This window comes from Plectropomus leopardus, chromosome 6, assembly GCF_008729295.1.
Source record: "Plectropomus leopardus isolate mb chromosome 6, YSFRI_Pleo_2.0, whole genome shotgun sequence".
Lineage (NCBI taxonomy): Eukaryota > Metazoa > Chordata > Actinopteri > Perciformes > Serranidae > Plectropomus > Plectropomus leopardus.
The window spans coordinates 14,951,745-14,969,151 of NC_056468.1; the positions used below are offsets into that span (position 1 = coordinate 14,951,745).

Below are 17,407 nucleotides of genomic sequence, written 5' to 3' on the forward strand. Positions count from 1 at the left end.
TTCAGGGCAGTGGGGGCCGACTTGGTGTTTTGGGTCTCGATGGGAGGGTTGTGGTGAGGTGGTGGTGTGGGGGGGCTGGCTTCAAGGAGCGAAATGTGGGAAAGGCCTCTGGGGTCCTGGAGGTTTCACGTCTTTGACTGCTTTGCTGTCTTCTTTGGGTATAATGATTAGGATTACTCTGAGTTTTACTTCTCTAATCTAACAATGTCCATCCATCTTCATCAATAACTCAGCCATTGCTTTACATGCTGTTTCTCTAACAAATGAGAAAAATTTGGAGGCCATGTAGGGTTATGCTATAATCTTTTGGTTTCTCTTAAACTTTTCTCACTAAAGCTTCATCTTTTTTCTGTCCATTTTGCCTTTAATATTTCAAACAGCTGTGAAATATCCTAATATTTCCCAGCTTTATGACATCCAGATTATCTCTTTTCTTAAGGTTTCTGGCAGCTTTACTTAATTTTTTAATTTGCAAGTGTTCATTTGTTTAAAGGTCCAGTGTGTAGGATTTAGAGGGAAATACAACATAGACAGAAATGGAATATAATAAATGTGTTTTCTTAGTATATAATCAAAGGAAATCAGAATTGTTGTGTTTTCATTACCTTAGAATGAGACGTTTATGCCTGTATCGGGATCGGGTCCTCGTCCATGGAGTCTGCACTGTTTTCCCACCACGTTTCTACAGTAGCCCAGAGCAGACAAACCAAACTGGCTCTAGATAGGGAGATTTTTGTGTCTCATAGTCAGCCACCGTAGTTACCAGCCCCTCCGCAACCCACAATATTCGTTTTCTAGGATAGCAAAGGTAAGACCCCCCCCCCCGACTCTGCCTTATTCTGCTTTGAATGGCTTACCCTGACATTCTTACCCCAATCAGTCTCACTCAGCTTACCTAAACCTACCCAATCCAACCAAGGAAGGCAGTGAGTACTAGCCAGTGTGAGGGAAAGTGGGGGGGTCATGCCTTTGCTATTCTAGGAATAGTAATAGGCCTCTTTAGTGACCAGTGTTAGAGAAAACCTGATTCTTTAAAATGAAATGGCTTTTTTCAGTCTTTCTTATGATTTAAAATCAACTGGTTTGTGAGTTTTGGTGAGGAAGACAGCTCTGCAGATAATTCGGTTTGCAGTAAAAACCTTAATGTCTGGACCTTTCGTCATCAGAGAAAAAAAGTTGAGCACACATTAGCAGGTGCTGGGCGAGCGGTCAATCTGTGATAAACTGAACAGAATCAGAGAGACACTGATTTGTAATGTGAAACTGCTTTACTCTGGGTTTTTTTTTTGTGGTTTAAATAACCTGGTCCATTTGCTATGGAGAGGAAGAGACCTCTGCGGATAATTCGCCTCCCGGTAAAAACCTCCTGAGCAAGGAACACTAAAGTAACCCTAACCAGGAGTTCACACGTGAAACGTGAAAAGTTTCAGCTAGTTGCAATCTATAATCTTCACCGCTAGATGCCACCTAATCCTACACACTGTTCCTTAACAACAGGAGAAAAGAGCACATCAACTCTTCCACCTAGAGAATAACAGCAATGCTCCCTTCCCTAAAAAAAAACAACATTTTTGTATATCAGCAAGAGTTCACTGCATGCTTGTACTAGAACTGGATGATGTTATAATGAAAGTCTGCTGCTGTCATGTTGTTGTAAACTGACCACCTGTGATAGTACCACACTTGTAACTTTCTCCTGATAAATGATAGCGCTCCTCCTCTTGTTATGCCCCCCGTTTGTCTCCTAAGCATGCCCACCAATCACATCCAGCCGCAAGCAGTCTACGTGTTGATGTCCCCACTCAGCCAACAGCTCTCGATCACTCTCTGTCACCTCATTCTGTCCAGATCCATCCTGTCCCTGCCTGCCTGTCAGTCAGCAGGCAGCTCGTTGACTGTTGCATGACTTCTTCAATTCTTCACTTTGTTTCAGTGAGAGAGGGGAGGATTGTAGATGTTAGATTGCCCGTCTAGTTTGTGGTTTCCCCCTCCCCCCTCCGCTCCTCACAGTGTTCTCAAGTTCTCAACCATCAAAAGTTGAAAAGGAAGAACTCTTCATGGTGGGTGACGACGTTTAATGAGGATGATAATGATGTCACGGCTGGTGACATCATCACAGTGTGCCAGCCAGTAGAACAAAAGAGGGCTCTGCCCGGTCTTCCTAGCCATCTTGGCAGCGGCAGAAAGAGAGAGAGAGAGAGAGAGAGAGAGCGACCAAAGATTGATGTATCCATTCGGCTTTCAGTTTAATTCTGCCTCTCTATTCACATATTCAAATTTTCCTGTGTGAGCATTTTGATTTGTTCTGCCGACTTTATATCTCTATTACTGCCTGGAATGAAAGCACTCCGTCAGTTCATGCAGGATATCCGGTGATTTGGCTTCCCTTCCCAAATCTTTGACGCTATTTAAAATGTATTGTTTCCACAAAGATGCCTGTGCCCAGCCTCTGTCTTCTTTCCCCTCTTTCTCTCTCCTCCCCTCTCTTCACTGTCTCTCTCCATCTCTTCCTCCCTCACCCTTGCTTTCTTTCTCCCTCGCCTACATCTCTATCTGTCCTCATGCAGGACTCAGAGAGAAAGGGCTTCATGAACAAGCTTTATGCCATTCAGGACGTGTGCATCAGTGTGCAGAATGCACTGGATGAAGTGGCCTCCTATGGCGAGAGGATAAAGAAGTGAGTCGTAAGCCCGCTCCTCGGCAGCGGGCCCGCTCCGCTCTGCTTCGCACGTCCCAGTGTCAGGTTGCCCCGCTTCCCCTTGCCAGCCTAACTGAGTAAAACTGTGCTGCTCTCTGGAAACACTGCCAGCGTGACACTCGGCCCTGAGAGACAAACACACAGGCTGTCTGTCTTTATGTCCATCACATCTCATTTAACCCTGCATGACCTCTTAACTCAATCATGTATATACTAGATTAAACACACTGCTGCACACACACACAAAAAAAATATTTTTTCACTTCTGCATACATAAGCGCCTTCACTTTTGATACATACAAAGCAAAGGGAAGCCAGGGAATTTCATTTTGATTAAAAGCTGTAGTAAAAAGAGGAGTCAGGCCGCAGGTTCCTTCTTTGGTTACAGTTAAAAACATTTTAAATCAAGCCGACACATTTGTGACCTGTGTTTCTGTAAAGTTGAAAGCATTTTACTGATTACATAGTGTGAGATGTAGAGAGTCAAAGCCCATTTTCACCCTGCAGTGCTGATCTGTATGACTTAGGGGCGAAGTTATTTCTGTCTGCACAGTTCCAGTGAGTGTGATGAATTTGTAGTGCAGGGACATCCAGATCAGCTTGTTTGGGTTGAAAAGAATTAAAACGCCCTTCCTGACTCCTCTCTACCTCCTGTGTGAAATGTTTGGCAAAGCTGAGCTTTGCCATGTCTCCTTATTTTTTACAGTCCCTTTTTTCTTCTCTTTTCAGCACATTTAACTGGACTGTGCCTTTCTTAAGCTGGCTGGCCATTGTGGCTTTCGGAGTGGCCACCGTCATCATCTACTTTATCCCTCTAAGATACATTGTGCTAGCCTGGGGTGAGCTGATGTCAAAACGTGTAATGTTTATTTAAATGTACTGGAAGTGAAGCTAATTTCATTTTAAAAAGTATTGTTAAATTATTATGTCATAGGGTAACTGAGTAAACGTGTCAGAGCAATACTATTTCAATGTTCCATGCTGCTTTTTATCTCTTGTACTGAGACAAAATGAGTTACATAGGGATGCACCGATTACATTGTTGGCGGATACTGAAGTTCGAAATAACAGTTCATCTGATAAACTATACCCATGTTTTTACATTGCTGTTTTTACAGTTTTTGTTAGTTTTCCCCCATTTTGCCAGGGAAACAAGGAAATTTGCAATATAAGAAAATAACTGAACTGTTTTAAAATGATCGTCCACTGAGCACAAATTGAATCATACACATTCATGAAATAACCTTTTATATAACTATTCCCATGAAAAACATCATCTCTAAAATATTAACTGCGTCAAAAGCCTTTTCACAAGCCTATATATCTCATAATACCTTCTCTAATATCTATTTTATGTCGCTGTGAAAACCCACAAACCCAAAGCCATTTTCCCCTTCAACAACTGCATATAAGTTTCATCCCAGAAAATTCAATTTTACAAGTTTATGAATGCATCATGATGGCATTACAATTTACCTTACCCCAGTACTTGCTTTTACTAATTAGGGCTTGAACGTATCTGAATGTAACTCAGTGCAACCTCCATGAGCCGTTCGTTGCTCACAATGTAGCGTTACAATAGGGTGCATCTCCTGATGTGTCTAAAGTGAGTTTACTGCGTCCTTTAACCCAAAGGCATCCCAGGGAAGATCTCTGTTTGTCCCACATTTTCTGTTTTCTCTGGTAAAAGAGGACGCTGTTAGTCTGGAGCCATGCTTTTTATCCTGCGCAAAATTAATGTGACACAAAAGAAAAACATCTACCACTGCCATCAATGAATATAGGCGTATTTGCAAGAACGAGGCCATTATTGTCGTATACCAATGTTTAGCCGATAAATCGGTGCATTCCGAGAGACACAATTTCAAATATTCAGAGAGTGCAACAGCTATAAATGCATTAATAACTTGTACAACATGTGCTGATATCCACCTCTGTTTCCCACCTCTCTCTCTCTACAGGTGTGAATAAATTCACCAAGAAGCTTCGAGACCCTTACACCATCGATAACAACGAGTTGCTAGACTTTCTGTCCAGAGTGCCCTCAGATGTACAAGTGGTGGGTGAACTTTCCATTTTCATCTCTGTTTCATCTTTTATATCTCTTTGACAACACATCTGTCAGTTCCAGACATGGGCAAGGGTTAGGGCTCATTTTATTATCTCCTCTGTCTCTAACGCTGTCTTTTTTCTTTTTATTCCTCTCTGCCGTTGGCGTCTCTCTGTTGTACTTGTTAATGTAAGATGAACTCACTATCCATTGTTTTAGCCACACAGATGTCTAATCTAATTGTTTCAAAGTGTTTTCCTATTAATAGCTTCCTAGTCTAATTCAATTTCCACATACATAACTGGACCCGTGTAATAAGATAACGAGGTTAAGTGAGTTTTGGGGCCCAGTACATAACTAGGTTGATTGACTCCATACACTCACACACAATTACAGTTAGCTGTTGTTTCCCAGCTATGTTAGTAATTGGAACAGAGTGTAAACCAACAGTTAACCAGCCCCATGCGGTTTTGCTTCTACATTAACCGTGAGATCAGATTAACTTTGTGGCTGAAGACTACAGATGCTTCGTTAGGTAAGATATAGGTGTGTGTGTGTGTGTGCATTAACAGTAACGTGCTGTGCTGCTCAGGACAAAGTGCAGTTTAAACTGCAATTAAGCGGCAGCTTGTGAAAGTCGTGGTGTTATCCAGCACCGATGGTGTCCGCTGTGGCCGTTAAGCCCTGCTGTGCTGAATTCAATATACACGCGCATGAGCGCACACATAAACACACATGCAGGCTGAGGCTGAACGACCCAGGGCCTCTGATACGACCAATCCCCTGCCACATCAGCGCTGACACACTTCCTCTTTGATCGCTTGTTGCTGGCAACTTCTTTCATCTTTACAGGGTCATAATCCTTGCTCCCCTACACACCCCAGCCAGCCCCCCCCCCCCTTATCAGCCCACGTGCAGTTTTACAGTTTCATAGTTTTACTGGGGCCTGCTGTAGCAGTAGGCACAAGGCAGGTAGCCATCAGCTTAAATGAGCCCGAGCTGTCCCCTCTGGTGAAGTGCAGCCACCTTACACACCTGGAGCCTGGAGGACCGGAGCGAAGAAGGGGCCCAGGCCCGGCAGGTATGAGGCCTTTACAAGGCCCCTAATGAGGGCCTGCTGGCTAGGGAAGGTGGGGGCAGACATGCTGCTCTGGTCTGGTGCCCGTGCTGCTGGAGTTGTGCCTACTGTATAAGTAATACTGTAAGTGCTACTGTAACGGTTACTGCTGCAGCTGTTGGAACAGTAATTGTTGCCAGGTTTCACTGACAGTTTGGAGGCTCACCAAGTAATGAGGGTGAAAGACCCAGGGAGAGGGTAAGAATAGATTTTAGGGGAGGAAAGGTGAGGATGTAAATAGAGAAACAGGAGGAATCAGGACAGAAAGTACAAGTTGAGTTGATCATTGGAGATGATTAGTTTGATTATTTAGGTCAGGGTAAGCTTGATTGTGTCAATAAGGTCATGAAATTCACTGCTCATTCAGCTGATAAAGACCTGAGACCTGTGGTGATCACTTTCTCACTGAATCTAAAGGTTAATTTTTTTGCGAAGACACCCGACTCAGCGGTCGTTGACTAAAAACAGACCAGGACGTTCTGCTCAACGGTGCGTCCCGCGGCTGCCTCCAGTTGTGGGTTCACCTCATTGCCTGCCCCCGCCTCACTGGGTCAAAACTGTCTGTGGGGATTAAGCCCTTTAGGCTCTCGGATGATGCAGAGAGGTCCTTGGGTCCAAATGTAGCGTCCCCTCATGGGCACGTGTCCATGGCACCCGCTGGCATTGGTGCAGGGGCCCACTATGCCTGATACCGTGGATGACTAATGAAGTGCTATTTCAGGGCCCTGGTGTGACCTAACACACACATACATAATCACACACACACACACACACACACACATGCTCTCCCAGCAGTAGTGCATGTGCGGTGGGTTGGGGGTGTTTGAGCGCAGTGTTCCGCATCATTTGGAGGTGCTTCAGTGCAGCGAGAACTGATGAGGTTCTAATGACTTTATATACAAAGGGCATCCACACTGGGCCACAGTCCATCATAATGTGTGTCACTGTGCAGCCCCACAGTAACTGTGGAGCAGCTTTCCGTCTGATAGTTTTCATTCATTTATCTTTATAGTGTACATAAAAGGAACTTTGCATTTAGCAGCAAAAACACTCCAAAACAAGCTCTTTAAATCAATGACACCGGGCCCCTAACAACTCTGTCAAACACCCTTTAAAAAAAAATCCCCAGTGGTGCACGGAAGCTGCAACAGGCAGAGTTGCCTTTTTACCACCTGAACAGTTTACTTAAATCATTATGTCCCTCTGTGAGCAGCAATGTTAACGGCCTGCATGGTATGTAGAGCATGTGTGCATGAAAGAGTCACTGTCCCTCTCCGGGTAACAGTTTCTTGTATCTGGTTTGGCTCTTTTACCGGCACACGCTATCGTTATGGTCATTATCAGGGAATCCTTCATGTCCTCTTAAACGAGGCCAGACTGTGCACCTTTATAGAGCTAAGTATTCCCTACCTGGCGTTTGGGAGGTGTCAGTGCACTAGTATGTTTTACGACACCATTAGCCATGTGAGCTAGGGAGTGCGTAAGCAGGGCCAAGGCAATTAGCATGCCAAGTGGCCCTTTATGATCGGTGTAAAGGAGCTGGATCAAACCCCCAGAACAAAAATAAGCATGAATTCCAATTTAGCGCCTAATGAGCAGCGGGGAGTCGGGTTAATATTTTTAGACAACATTTATGTAGGGGATGAAACCTCACCGGACATACAGGGGTCAAAGGCAGGATAGTTAAAGGCTGAAACGTTGCCAGATGCCATCACTTACATCTACCAGAGGTCTCCCTCTCTCTCCTCTGCTTTGTCCTTTTTCCACTTTTGTGACAAATTTCAACATTTCAATGCCAGTGGCCAATTAGTCACTATTCAGTATGTGTCGTGCCACAGCAGCTAATAGGCAAAACTTTCCTTACTTTGTAATTTTTTTACTGATTTGTGTCACCTTGACATACCTTTTCTTTCCCGGCAATAGACATGAGTGCTGAATCCTCCGATCTGCAGATGTGTGAACTATACACAGTAGTGTTTCCCTGGAAACATTTAATAACCCTTATGCTCCATTAGGCATCACATGAGATGAAACCCGCTGAGTTTTGTGCTCTGGAAAGGACTGGAAAACAGAATAACATAGTATCATTAAAATGTTGCTCCCTTGCCTTTCTTGACTTCGTTTATTTACTCGCCTATTTGCCTTTTTTTTATTGCACACTGTCACCCACCTTGGTTTCGCCTTGTCTGTCTGCCCACACCGGCATCATCAAAACACAGTCGAAGGTTCAGTGTGAGAGGGAGAGAGACAGTGAGAGAGGGAGAGAGGAGCAGGTCCCGGGATGCTTTGTGGGTAACACCGTTAAACGAAGCACGGTACACGGCGCCCCTTCAGCAGAGCACACTTCAAAGCCTGTTTTGCACTTGTACTGTCAACATTTGGGAGAGGAGAGGAGAGGAGCGAGGGTGGAGCAGCCTTTGAGCGGCGCTGGGTCTTTACCCACTGCCTCTCCTGTCGATGTTCCCTTTAAGCTCCCCACTCACGCTACCAAATTGCTTATGTGCTCGCCGCATTACCACACTTTTTTACTTTCACCCAATTCCAGTTTCTTTTATTTTGCTAACGTCCCACTTTCTCCTCGCCTACTCTGCCTTTTCTTCTCTTTTTGACTTTAACTAGCTCTTGTTGTCTGCATGGATTCAGTGCTTGTGTGTGTGTGTGTGCGTGTGTGTGTGTTATTAGGTGAGGTGAGCGGGGGAGCCAAGGGTATAGCATCAGGCAGGCCTGTCACCTATAAGGTGGAATTGAACTTGTGACGCACAAGCCCCATTTCTCTTGGCTGGCAGCTCTTCACAGAGAGAATTCCTGTTTGATTGAGATACTGTTTTTTTTTCCCGCACCCTTTGTTTTTGTCGATCCCCTTCGCTATTCTTCATGAGAAACAAAACCCTACTTTCTACTGACATGCAAACTTTTCTTTGTTTTTCTGAGCTCACAAATAGTTTTGTTTGGACAGGAATGTCAACGCTCAGAATTAAATTGCCGTGTTTCTTTTTTGCTGCTGTAGGCGTTTGGCCGTGTAATGGGACCACTAACAGCCAGTGATCCCGTACAATACCTGCCCTACTTTTGGATCTATGGTAGCTTGCAGCAAATGATGAGTGAGAACAAAATGCATGTGGAGAAACATTTTGATAAATTAAAAGTTGAATGATTTGATTCTCTCATGAGTGAGGAATTTAGGGCCCTGATACACCAAGCTGATGGCAGTCAATGTCAGGCCTTGGATGAGCTTTTGTCATCCTACTTTTTGCCATGTGTATCCCGTACCTTTGTCACCAGTCAGTCCATTACGGCTGTTTTTCAGTCAATTTAGCATGTTTGGTGTTGGAGACGGCAAAGCCCATTGATGAATGAGATCAATCTGATTGGCAGTTCAGCTCAGCGCACAAGAAGAGAACCAGAAGTGAAGAAAACAGATAAACAAATGGCTTAAGTCAAGACAGATTTAGATCAACACAAACTATGAGGTGAGATTGTGTTTCTTTAGTCATTGAGCCTGTAAGCAGAAACAGTTTGTAATTGTGTTATTGTTCACTAGTGCACGATAAATATCCTTTGTTCCTTCAACATCGATTTTTGTTGTTAATCTGCTAATTGGCTAACTAGCGTTTTGAATCTGTCCTGTCGGTCTTTTGGTTTCCCTTTTTTAATGATGAATTCAGACTACCATGTGGTGCTTGGAGTCACTTCCTCTCATGCAGGTGCATGTTGGCTGAAGACCACGCCCCTAGGAAAGCAGCTCAGCCTTGCAGCCAATTTTTCCTAGTGGCCACTTGCGGTAACACAGCGAAAAATCCCCTGCCGCTCAGACAGAATTTTCCCTGTAGGCCACCATTATAAAAGAGGCGTATGTAAAACTGTTAATAGACTCCTTGCACTGCAAACAAGGTCAATTATGTCTCTTTCTATTAAGAGGCATCAAACCATTGAGGTTTTATATTTTTAAAACTTTCCTGTAGCTCAGAAAAGCAATTTAAAAATCTGTGATGCCATCACAATGTGAAGTCTAGGAGTTGAGCGGGAACTTACATGCGGGGCCAGCAGGAAAAACACAATTGCGCATATTCAGTGGCTCGCATACCGCTGAAGCAGGAGCTAGAAACTTTTTTTGCCGCATGCGGCAGGCGAGCAGTTCCAGTGGAATAAATAGACGCCACGTCATCTGGGATGTAGGTATTATTATACATCTATGGTGAAGGCTTACAGCTTTTTGGCTGAAACATAAACTATGAGAGTTAACCTTAAAACAGCAGATCTGCATGTAGCATAGTTACATGAACACTTTTAATAGCAAATAATTGCAAGCAAATTCACAAAAAATCTAAATCACATGTTCATCCATGGATGCACCCATGGCAATGATCGCAGTCAGTGTGGGCACTCTGCCAGGACTGTCATGGTCCTCTAACCACACACACATATACACACACACACACACACACAGATGGGGCCATATAAACCCCTCTCTGTCCCCTGGGTTTTCGCTCCGCTGTCTGCTTTAGTTGGCAGGGCTATAAAAGGATCCACACCCACATGAGAACAGTATCTGTCATCACCCGAGTGTCCACAGATCTCCCTCTGTCTCACCTAGTCTTGTCCTCACTCTCATTGTTTTCTCTCCTGTTTCCTTTGTTGGTTTGTCCTGCTCTCTGCTCTGCCTCCCTTCATCTTTCTATCTATTTCTGTCCCATCTCGATTTTGTTTCCGTCATTCCTTTCCTCCCTTGTTTTCTGCACCTGGATTATTTCCTCTGTGCCTTTCAGACTACCTCATACTCTCTCTGCTCTCTCGCTGTATCCAGCTAACTGGTTTTATTTGTACAGCTGTTTGGTAGGATGTTAGTTTGCCTTGTGGACAGTGAGGAGTATTCAGATCTGTATCAGTGCAGTCTGGCTGCCTAGTGAGGCGTAGAGAGCAACACATGCTGACCTAACCACTCTGTAAGCACCTTAACGAGACATTGGTGACCACCACTGTGAGACAGAGGAACGGAAATTCCCCACTGTATATGTGTGTGTGTGTGTGTGTGTGTGTGTACACAGTGTGTGGGTTTGTATGGGATTTTAATGATACAGGAGCGGCAGGGTGTGTTGTGTGTCTGCATGATGTAGGAGGTGCGGGGGTGTGTGTGCATCCTCTTCACTGTTTTTCATATGTGTCTTCATCGGTGAACACACACACACGCGCCTCTTTGCATCTCAGATTTGAACATGCAGGCAGAGGATACTGGAAGGCGTCATTGAAACGACAGTGGGAACCAGTAGAATATGGATGATAAAGGCTCGTTCCCAGCCAGTGCTGAGAGACGCTACTGTTCCCGTCCACAGCAGACAGACCCACCATGAGACAGAACAGAGACACCATATTGACGTCAGTTTGTTGTCTGCCTGGAGAATCAGAGAGGGTGTCAGTCAGTCAGACAGGCAGAGTAGCCTACAGTACATCAGCCGAGGAAGGATCCCACAGATGATACTGGCTCTTTGGTGCTGTGACTGTTAAGTCTTGGGTTTTTTTTTTTCTATTAGTATTCTTATTCAGTGGCCGCGCTTGTCAGTGTCTTGAATCTGTCTAGGCTAGCGACTGTATTTGTGTGTGCGTGCACACACATCTGAAAGTAAGAGACTGCCAGAGTGACAGTCTCTGGTTGTTGACGCTCAGCCACTGTGATGCTGTTGCGTCTGAGTGTCCATCACTTAAGAGCAGCTCCTTTCTAAGCTCTGCTTGCCATCTTTGTGAAGCGTCACATGAAGTTGGAATCAGTTCCTCGTGGGAGAAATAGCTGACACTCCCTCAGTGATAATGCAGAACATTACAGTTCGGCGATGTCCACCGAATTGCACATTGCAATTGTAAATTGCAATTGATGATGCCCATTATGAAACATTACATTGATATGGTTTTGCATTTGTGTGTTTATCTGTTAAAAGCACTTTCATTTTTATACACTTTCTTTTATACTTTTTATATTTATGCTTGTTGTCATTTTTACACTAAGTGTATTCTGTTACCTGTGGGCAGTTCAAGGTTAGCTGTTTCCAGTCTTTATGCTAAACTTGCCAGCTTTTGGTTATGGCATCATATTTAGCTGGCGCATATACGAGCGATATTGCTCTTCTCATTCAACACTTTATAAGAGAGCAAATGAGTGTTTTTCCCAAATGTCAAACTGATTATTTAGATTTAGGCTAAAGTGGGGCCACAGAGTATGCAGAGATACAGCAAATCTGTGAGGTTTTTTTATGTCTTATACTATTTAAATTCACTATTTTTATTCCACCTCTATGTTAATTGTTTTGCACCAGAACACCGGAGTCAAATTCCTTGTATATGTAAATGTACTTGGCAATAAAACTGGATTCTGATTCTGATTTGGTAAGCTTACACTTACATAACTGTTCCAACATACATGAGAGAACAAACATAAGATACATTAAGATCTAAAAGTAAAAGTAAAATGCTGTTTAAAAAAATGCTATATAGCTAAACAGGTTCAGCATGACATTAAAACAGTCTTGGTGGGAGGCTTCCTTGTTCTTAGGGGTGTTAAAAAGGTATGAACGCCCAGTGCGTGTGATGCCTTAAACTAACTTAAAATCAATCAATCAATTATCATTAAACCATATCAGTGTCACCATGTTTCCTTTTGCTTTAATTATCTGGGGAGAGTAACAGTAAGTTGATATTGCTGTTGTGCACATAATGGCTTACACGTGCTCCACCTGTGTGCAGGAGCCTCATCAGGTCAGGTCATATACAGCTTCCATTTATTATTTAGAAGAAGAAACATTTGTCGTGGATACACAGTCTGAGGTTCAGCTTAGTGGACAGAGAATAATGAGGAGGAGATTGTACATTTTGGTTTTTATCTATTTTTTTGTACCATGGGTGATGCAGTCACAATGAAAACCTTCAGCGTGTTGCATAATCTGTCTGGCCAGTAGGTCGTATACATTTTATAATAAAATGAATTTTGTCTATCTGACTTTTATAATAGGCTCTTTATTCAAAGGCACATAAACTGAGGGTTTGAGACTTTTAAATGTGTTTTTAAATGTGTTTTAGCACTACATTTAATTTTAGTGTAACAATATTTTATTTAACTTAATTATAACATTACTTTAATTCTGTTTTATAACATTGGCTTTTTTATTTAACTTCATAGTAACTGTTTACATATCTTGGGTGATATAGCCCACAAATATTGCAATATGATTTATAGCTCATATAGCCCGGCTGTAATACCAAGCTAAAAGTGATTAGTAACAAGTTGATAAGGAAGTAACCATCTCGTTACCATCACCATTTACCATCTCTTTGCCCTTTCTCTCCCAGCCATCTTGCCATGCTGAGATGACTCTGTTGTCTCTCCAAGCTTTCCCATGAGGCCTTGCCCTGTTTTCTGTTTGTTTGTGTGATCCCTTCCCGTAGGCCACTGTCCCACATCTGTGGAAGTACGTGTGTACGTGTATTTTTGTGTGCGTCTGTCTGTGTGTGCAAGCACGAGTGTATTCCGAGCTTTGAACAGTGTACATGGATTGCGTGTGTGTGTGTGTGTGTGTGTGTGTGTGTGTGTGTGCATGTGAGTGTCTTCATGTTGCATCTCTGTGTGTGTACGTGTGTGTTGTAATCAGTGTGTAATCCCTTCCCTGAGGCCACTGTTCCACACAGCTGGACTCAGAGAGCCTCTGGAGGGTTTCTGTGCTATTCAAGCATCCTTTGCTCTTTCCACCTGACCGGGTGGTGTGTGTGTGTGTGTGTGTGTGTGTGTGCGTGCGTGTCTGTGTGTGTCTGTGTGTGTCTGTTTGTGTGTTTTAACAGGTGCAGTACCGAGAGCTGAAACTGGATCCCAATCCCAGTCCAAATAAAAGGAAGAAAAACAACCCCGGGTAGATGACTGAGTCCGCCCACCAACTCTTCTCTTCTCCACTTTTCTTCTTGTGCTCTATAACTGGACACTGAGGAGCAGAGGAAGACGGTTCTGGACCAGCTTGGCTCAGCTATACTTCCTTTTTCTTTTCTTTTCTTTCCTATTTTCTTCTCTAAAACCTTTTTTTCTGTCCTTAATTGCCCATGACGTACAGTACAGTTTCCTGAAGTGTAATTTTTGTATAAAAAAGATGAGAAATATTCTCATCACCATTATGCTTTTGATTGATTTTAAAGGCGAGTGGGAAGGATGGATGCAATGACCTTTGTCTCAGCTGTGTGAGCCGCTCTCCTCCTTTCTTCTCTCCATCACTCTGACAGCTCAGAGGACTCTGTCCATCTGCTTGCCACAAGTGTCACACAATGAGTAAAACAAGTTTTAACATTTATACTTACTGTCCCAAAACGACCTTTTCAGTGCGTCCGTGTTTATCAAAATACTAGCCTTATACTAACATTCTGCATCATCACCTGCAATAGAAGTTTTTTTTTTTTTGTAGCTCAAATTGCAGTTATTATTAAATAATTTTGGTAATATGTTGATATTTTCTAATTGTTTTTGTACTGAAGTATCTTTTGTTTTGTTCCTCTCTTGGATGTGTTGATGATGTTATGTTTACTGGCAGTAATTTGGATGGTTTCCACTATACTCAGCCAGCCAAGTTGATTAGCAATTATGGTCGTAGCCTCCAGATACGATGTCCCTCTACACAAACACAAACCTGGACCAACAGACTGAAGGCTTGTGGTGGTATCTGTGCTTTAATACAATGGCCAAATTTGCTTTATTTATTTATTTATTTATTTATTTTTAGATATTAATCCAAAGCAAAAAAAGATATCAAACCACAGTGAACAGTGGTATTAGTTTAAAATACAGTGAGTCTGTTCCTCTTAAAATAGATTGTGATTACATAATTATCATTAAATAATACCCAGAGGAGAAAAAAAAAGAACAAAACTGTAGAGTTGGTATTTTTGCCCCCAAACCTTTTTCTAAACATCCAGATACTTTAGCTGTAGTGTTGTTTAACCCCTTAAAAACATGTCAAAGTGTACTGTCAGTCAATTAGTGAGGCTCCTCTGTCTGTCAGGAGGAGCAGCAGCCTGGGCCTTTTGCTGTCGTGATGTTAATATAGATGTCACCCAGTCTATGCAGAGTGTCGCCAGGCAGGCAGGCCTTTAGGCAGCCACAGCCCCTAATCTTGTTTGAAAGGCTGGTCTCCCTTCCTCTCATCTCCCCTTGTGTTTTGCCTCGGCGGCCACACAAGGAAGCATTCTCACGCACACAAGCAATGCATGCAGACACCAAGTAAAGAACCCACCGTCCTCTCATGTGAATACTTCTTTAAGAGATCTCGCATACACATACTGTACCTACTTGCTCACAGATGAAAGCATAACATCCCATTTGAGCAGGCACATTCTACTCCCGCTCAGGCACACACACACTCACACACTCACACACTCACACAAACATGCTCTCTGTGATGCTGTGCCCCAGGCTGGCCGCCCTCTCCATCTGCCCCACCTCCTGTGCCCACAGCTCAACTTTGATCTGTCTTTCCAGAGACAGAGGCTTGTGTATGTGAACTGTGCATGTAAGAGTGTTTGCGTATACACGTTTATGCAATCAAAGACACGTTGCTTTTCTCAGCGTCAGTGTGTGTTACAATTGTATCTCCCCTCCAGCTGTAGACTGATGCGTTAGATTCAGTCGATGTGTGTCAGCATGCAAAGTGTGTGTGTGTGCGTATGTGTGTGTGTGTGTGTGTGTGGTGCAGCAGAAGTGCCAGCTGTTATTTGGTGTGCTGGTGGAGAAGGCCGTCAGCTAGATGAGCAGCAAGTCGCTGTGTGACAAGGCAAGGCTCTGAGGGGACTTAGGCCTGAGATGTCAGGGACGGAGAGATGTGTGTGTGTGTGTGTGTGTGTGTGTGTGTGTGTGTGTGTGTGTGCACGTTTGTTTTATGCTATTTCAGATCCCTCTTCCCATCATGCTTCTCTGCGTTTGCTCTCTCTGCGGTTCCCTCATTCGTCAGTGAGCGGGGTTGCGACCCTGTCTGAAGCGACGGTCTCCTGGGCTTCTTGCTGAGCATCTGTTGAAAGATCACAGCTCAGGCTACATTTGAGGAGTTCTCCTCTCATCCTATGATCCCTGCCTCCATCTTTCCCCCCGTTTCTCCATCTTTTTGTTCCCTTTTTGTCTGTTTATCACTCTACACCCCCTCCCCACCACAACTAAAGCTCTCCTCTGCCATTTTGTCATCCTCTCTGCCCTGCCTGTCTGCTTGCCATCGCCTGTACCCTCTCCCTCCCTCCGTCTTTACCCATCCATCTCCATGCTTAAATATCAACAGGCTTGGATCTGTCACTCCAGAGAGCCATTGATTTTGTTTTGTTGTTTTGAGGAATCCACTTGAAAGACAATAACAGACTGTCCCCTAAGAGCAGCGTCGCAGACTGATTATAGCCTCCTCAACAAACACACTCTGTGGCTCGTGAAGGATGGCTTTTTATAATGCCTGAAGGGACTGTTTGAATACCTGATATGTGTGTGTCTACTACTGTGTGTAGTTATTTTACAGCAAATTGTGGTGACTATAGTGTGGTATTGCATCCAAATACCTTTTTTTTTTAAATTTTTTTTTTTATTTATTTATTAATGGATTTTGGCTCCGTTTGCAAGCAAACCAAAGTGTTTTTATTTTGTACGATGTAGAGAAAATAAATTATATAAAGGAATGTATCAGACAGACAGCTGTAAAGGGAAAAAAGCACTTTTATTTGCACCGAGTTGCAATAAGACTATTTTTTAAATACTGTATATAGCTAACTACTTAATTTATGTTTGTATTTTATACAGTATGCCTGTTGATGGTCTGGTGATGATGTTGTAAAGTAGGTGTATGCCTGCCTCATTTTCTAAGATCTGTCTTTTTTCCGCCTGCAACGTTGCCTGCCTGTGACATCATCTTCATGTGCCCAGTTCTAACCAATGACACTTTGGGACAGGAAAAATGAGCTGAGACATGGGTGGGTCAGGAGGGTTGAAAGAAAATATGATATATATATTTCCGGTTTGAGAAATGAAATGCATCTAATGTATGTTGCTTATTTTGAAAAAAAAAAAAAAGAGAGAAAACAAACACAAGATTAAATATTTTTTATCATCTTCAAAGTGTCTGGATTATTGCAAAATGTGAAAACGCTTCAACAGTCTTGTTTGTAAACTTACATGTGTAGCTGCAAAGGAAATATACAGCCATTCATCTCAGTCTGAGACACCGACTGCTTTCACACAGATTCAAATCCCCGTCTCCTTACTTGTTCCATCGCCCATACTCATGACAGCATGGGATGTTTACGTTATTGGCGTCCTCCTCGGCTGAACTGTAACACTGTGTAACACGCTTCCTTCTGTGCGGTGATTTGGCTGATGGGTGTAGTTCAGTGCAGAGAAAATAGTGCCTATATGAAAGTGCTCACATCAAGGTCTGTGGATTATCTTGAGAAACAAGGTCATGATTTCTGGAAAGAGACACTGCTGTTGAGTTTTTCAAATGTATATTTTTAACCCTTTGAGCACCACAAGGCGAGTGCCGACTCGTTGTAT

General features: G+C 43.3%; 1 protein-coding gene across 1 annotated transcript in view; it reads left to right on the forward strand.

Annotated features, from left to right (window-relative positions):
• The window catches only part of mctp1a (multiple C2 domains, transmembrane 1a), an 86,512-nt gene extending 72,251 nt beyond the window's left edge, over nt 1-14,261 (forward strand). Inside the window, exons 17-20 of the mRNA XM_042487805.1 lie at nt 2,568-2,677; nt 3,428-3,537; nt 4,660-4,757; nt 13,687-14,261. Of these exons, the coding sequence (XP_042343739.1) occupies nt 2,568-2,677; nt 3,428-3,537; nt 4,660-4,757; nt 13,687-13,758 (390 nt within the window). The 3' untranslated portion in view covers nt 13,759-14,261. The remainder of the gene's footprint in view (nt 1-2,567; nt 2,678-3,427; nt 3,538-4,659; nt 4,758-13,686) is intronic.
• The last annotated feature ends 3,146 nt before the right edge of the window (nt 14,262-17,407 follow it).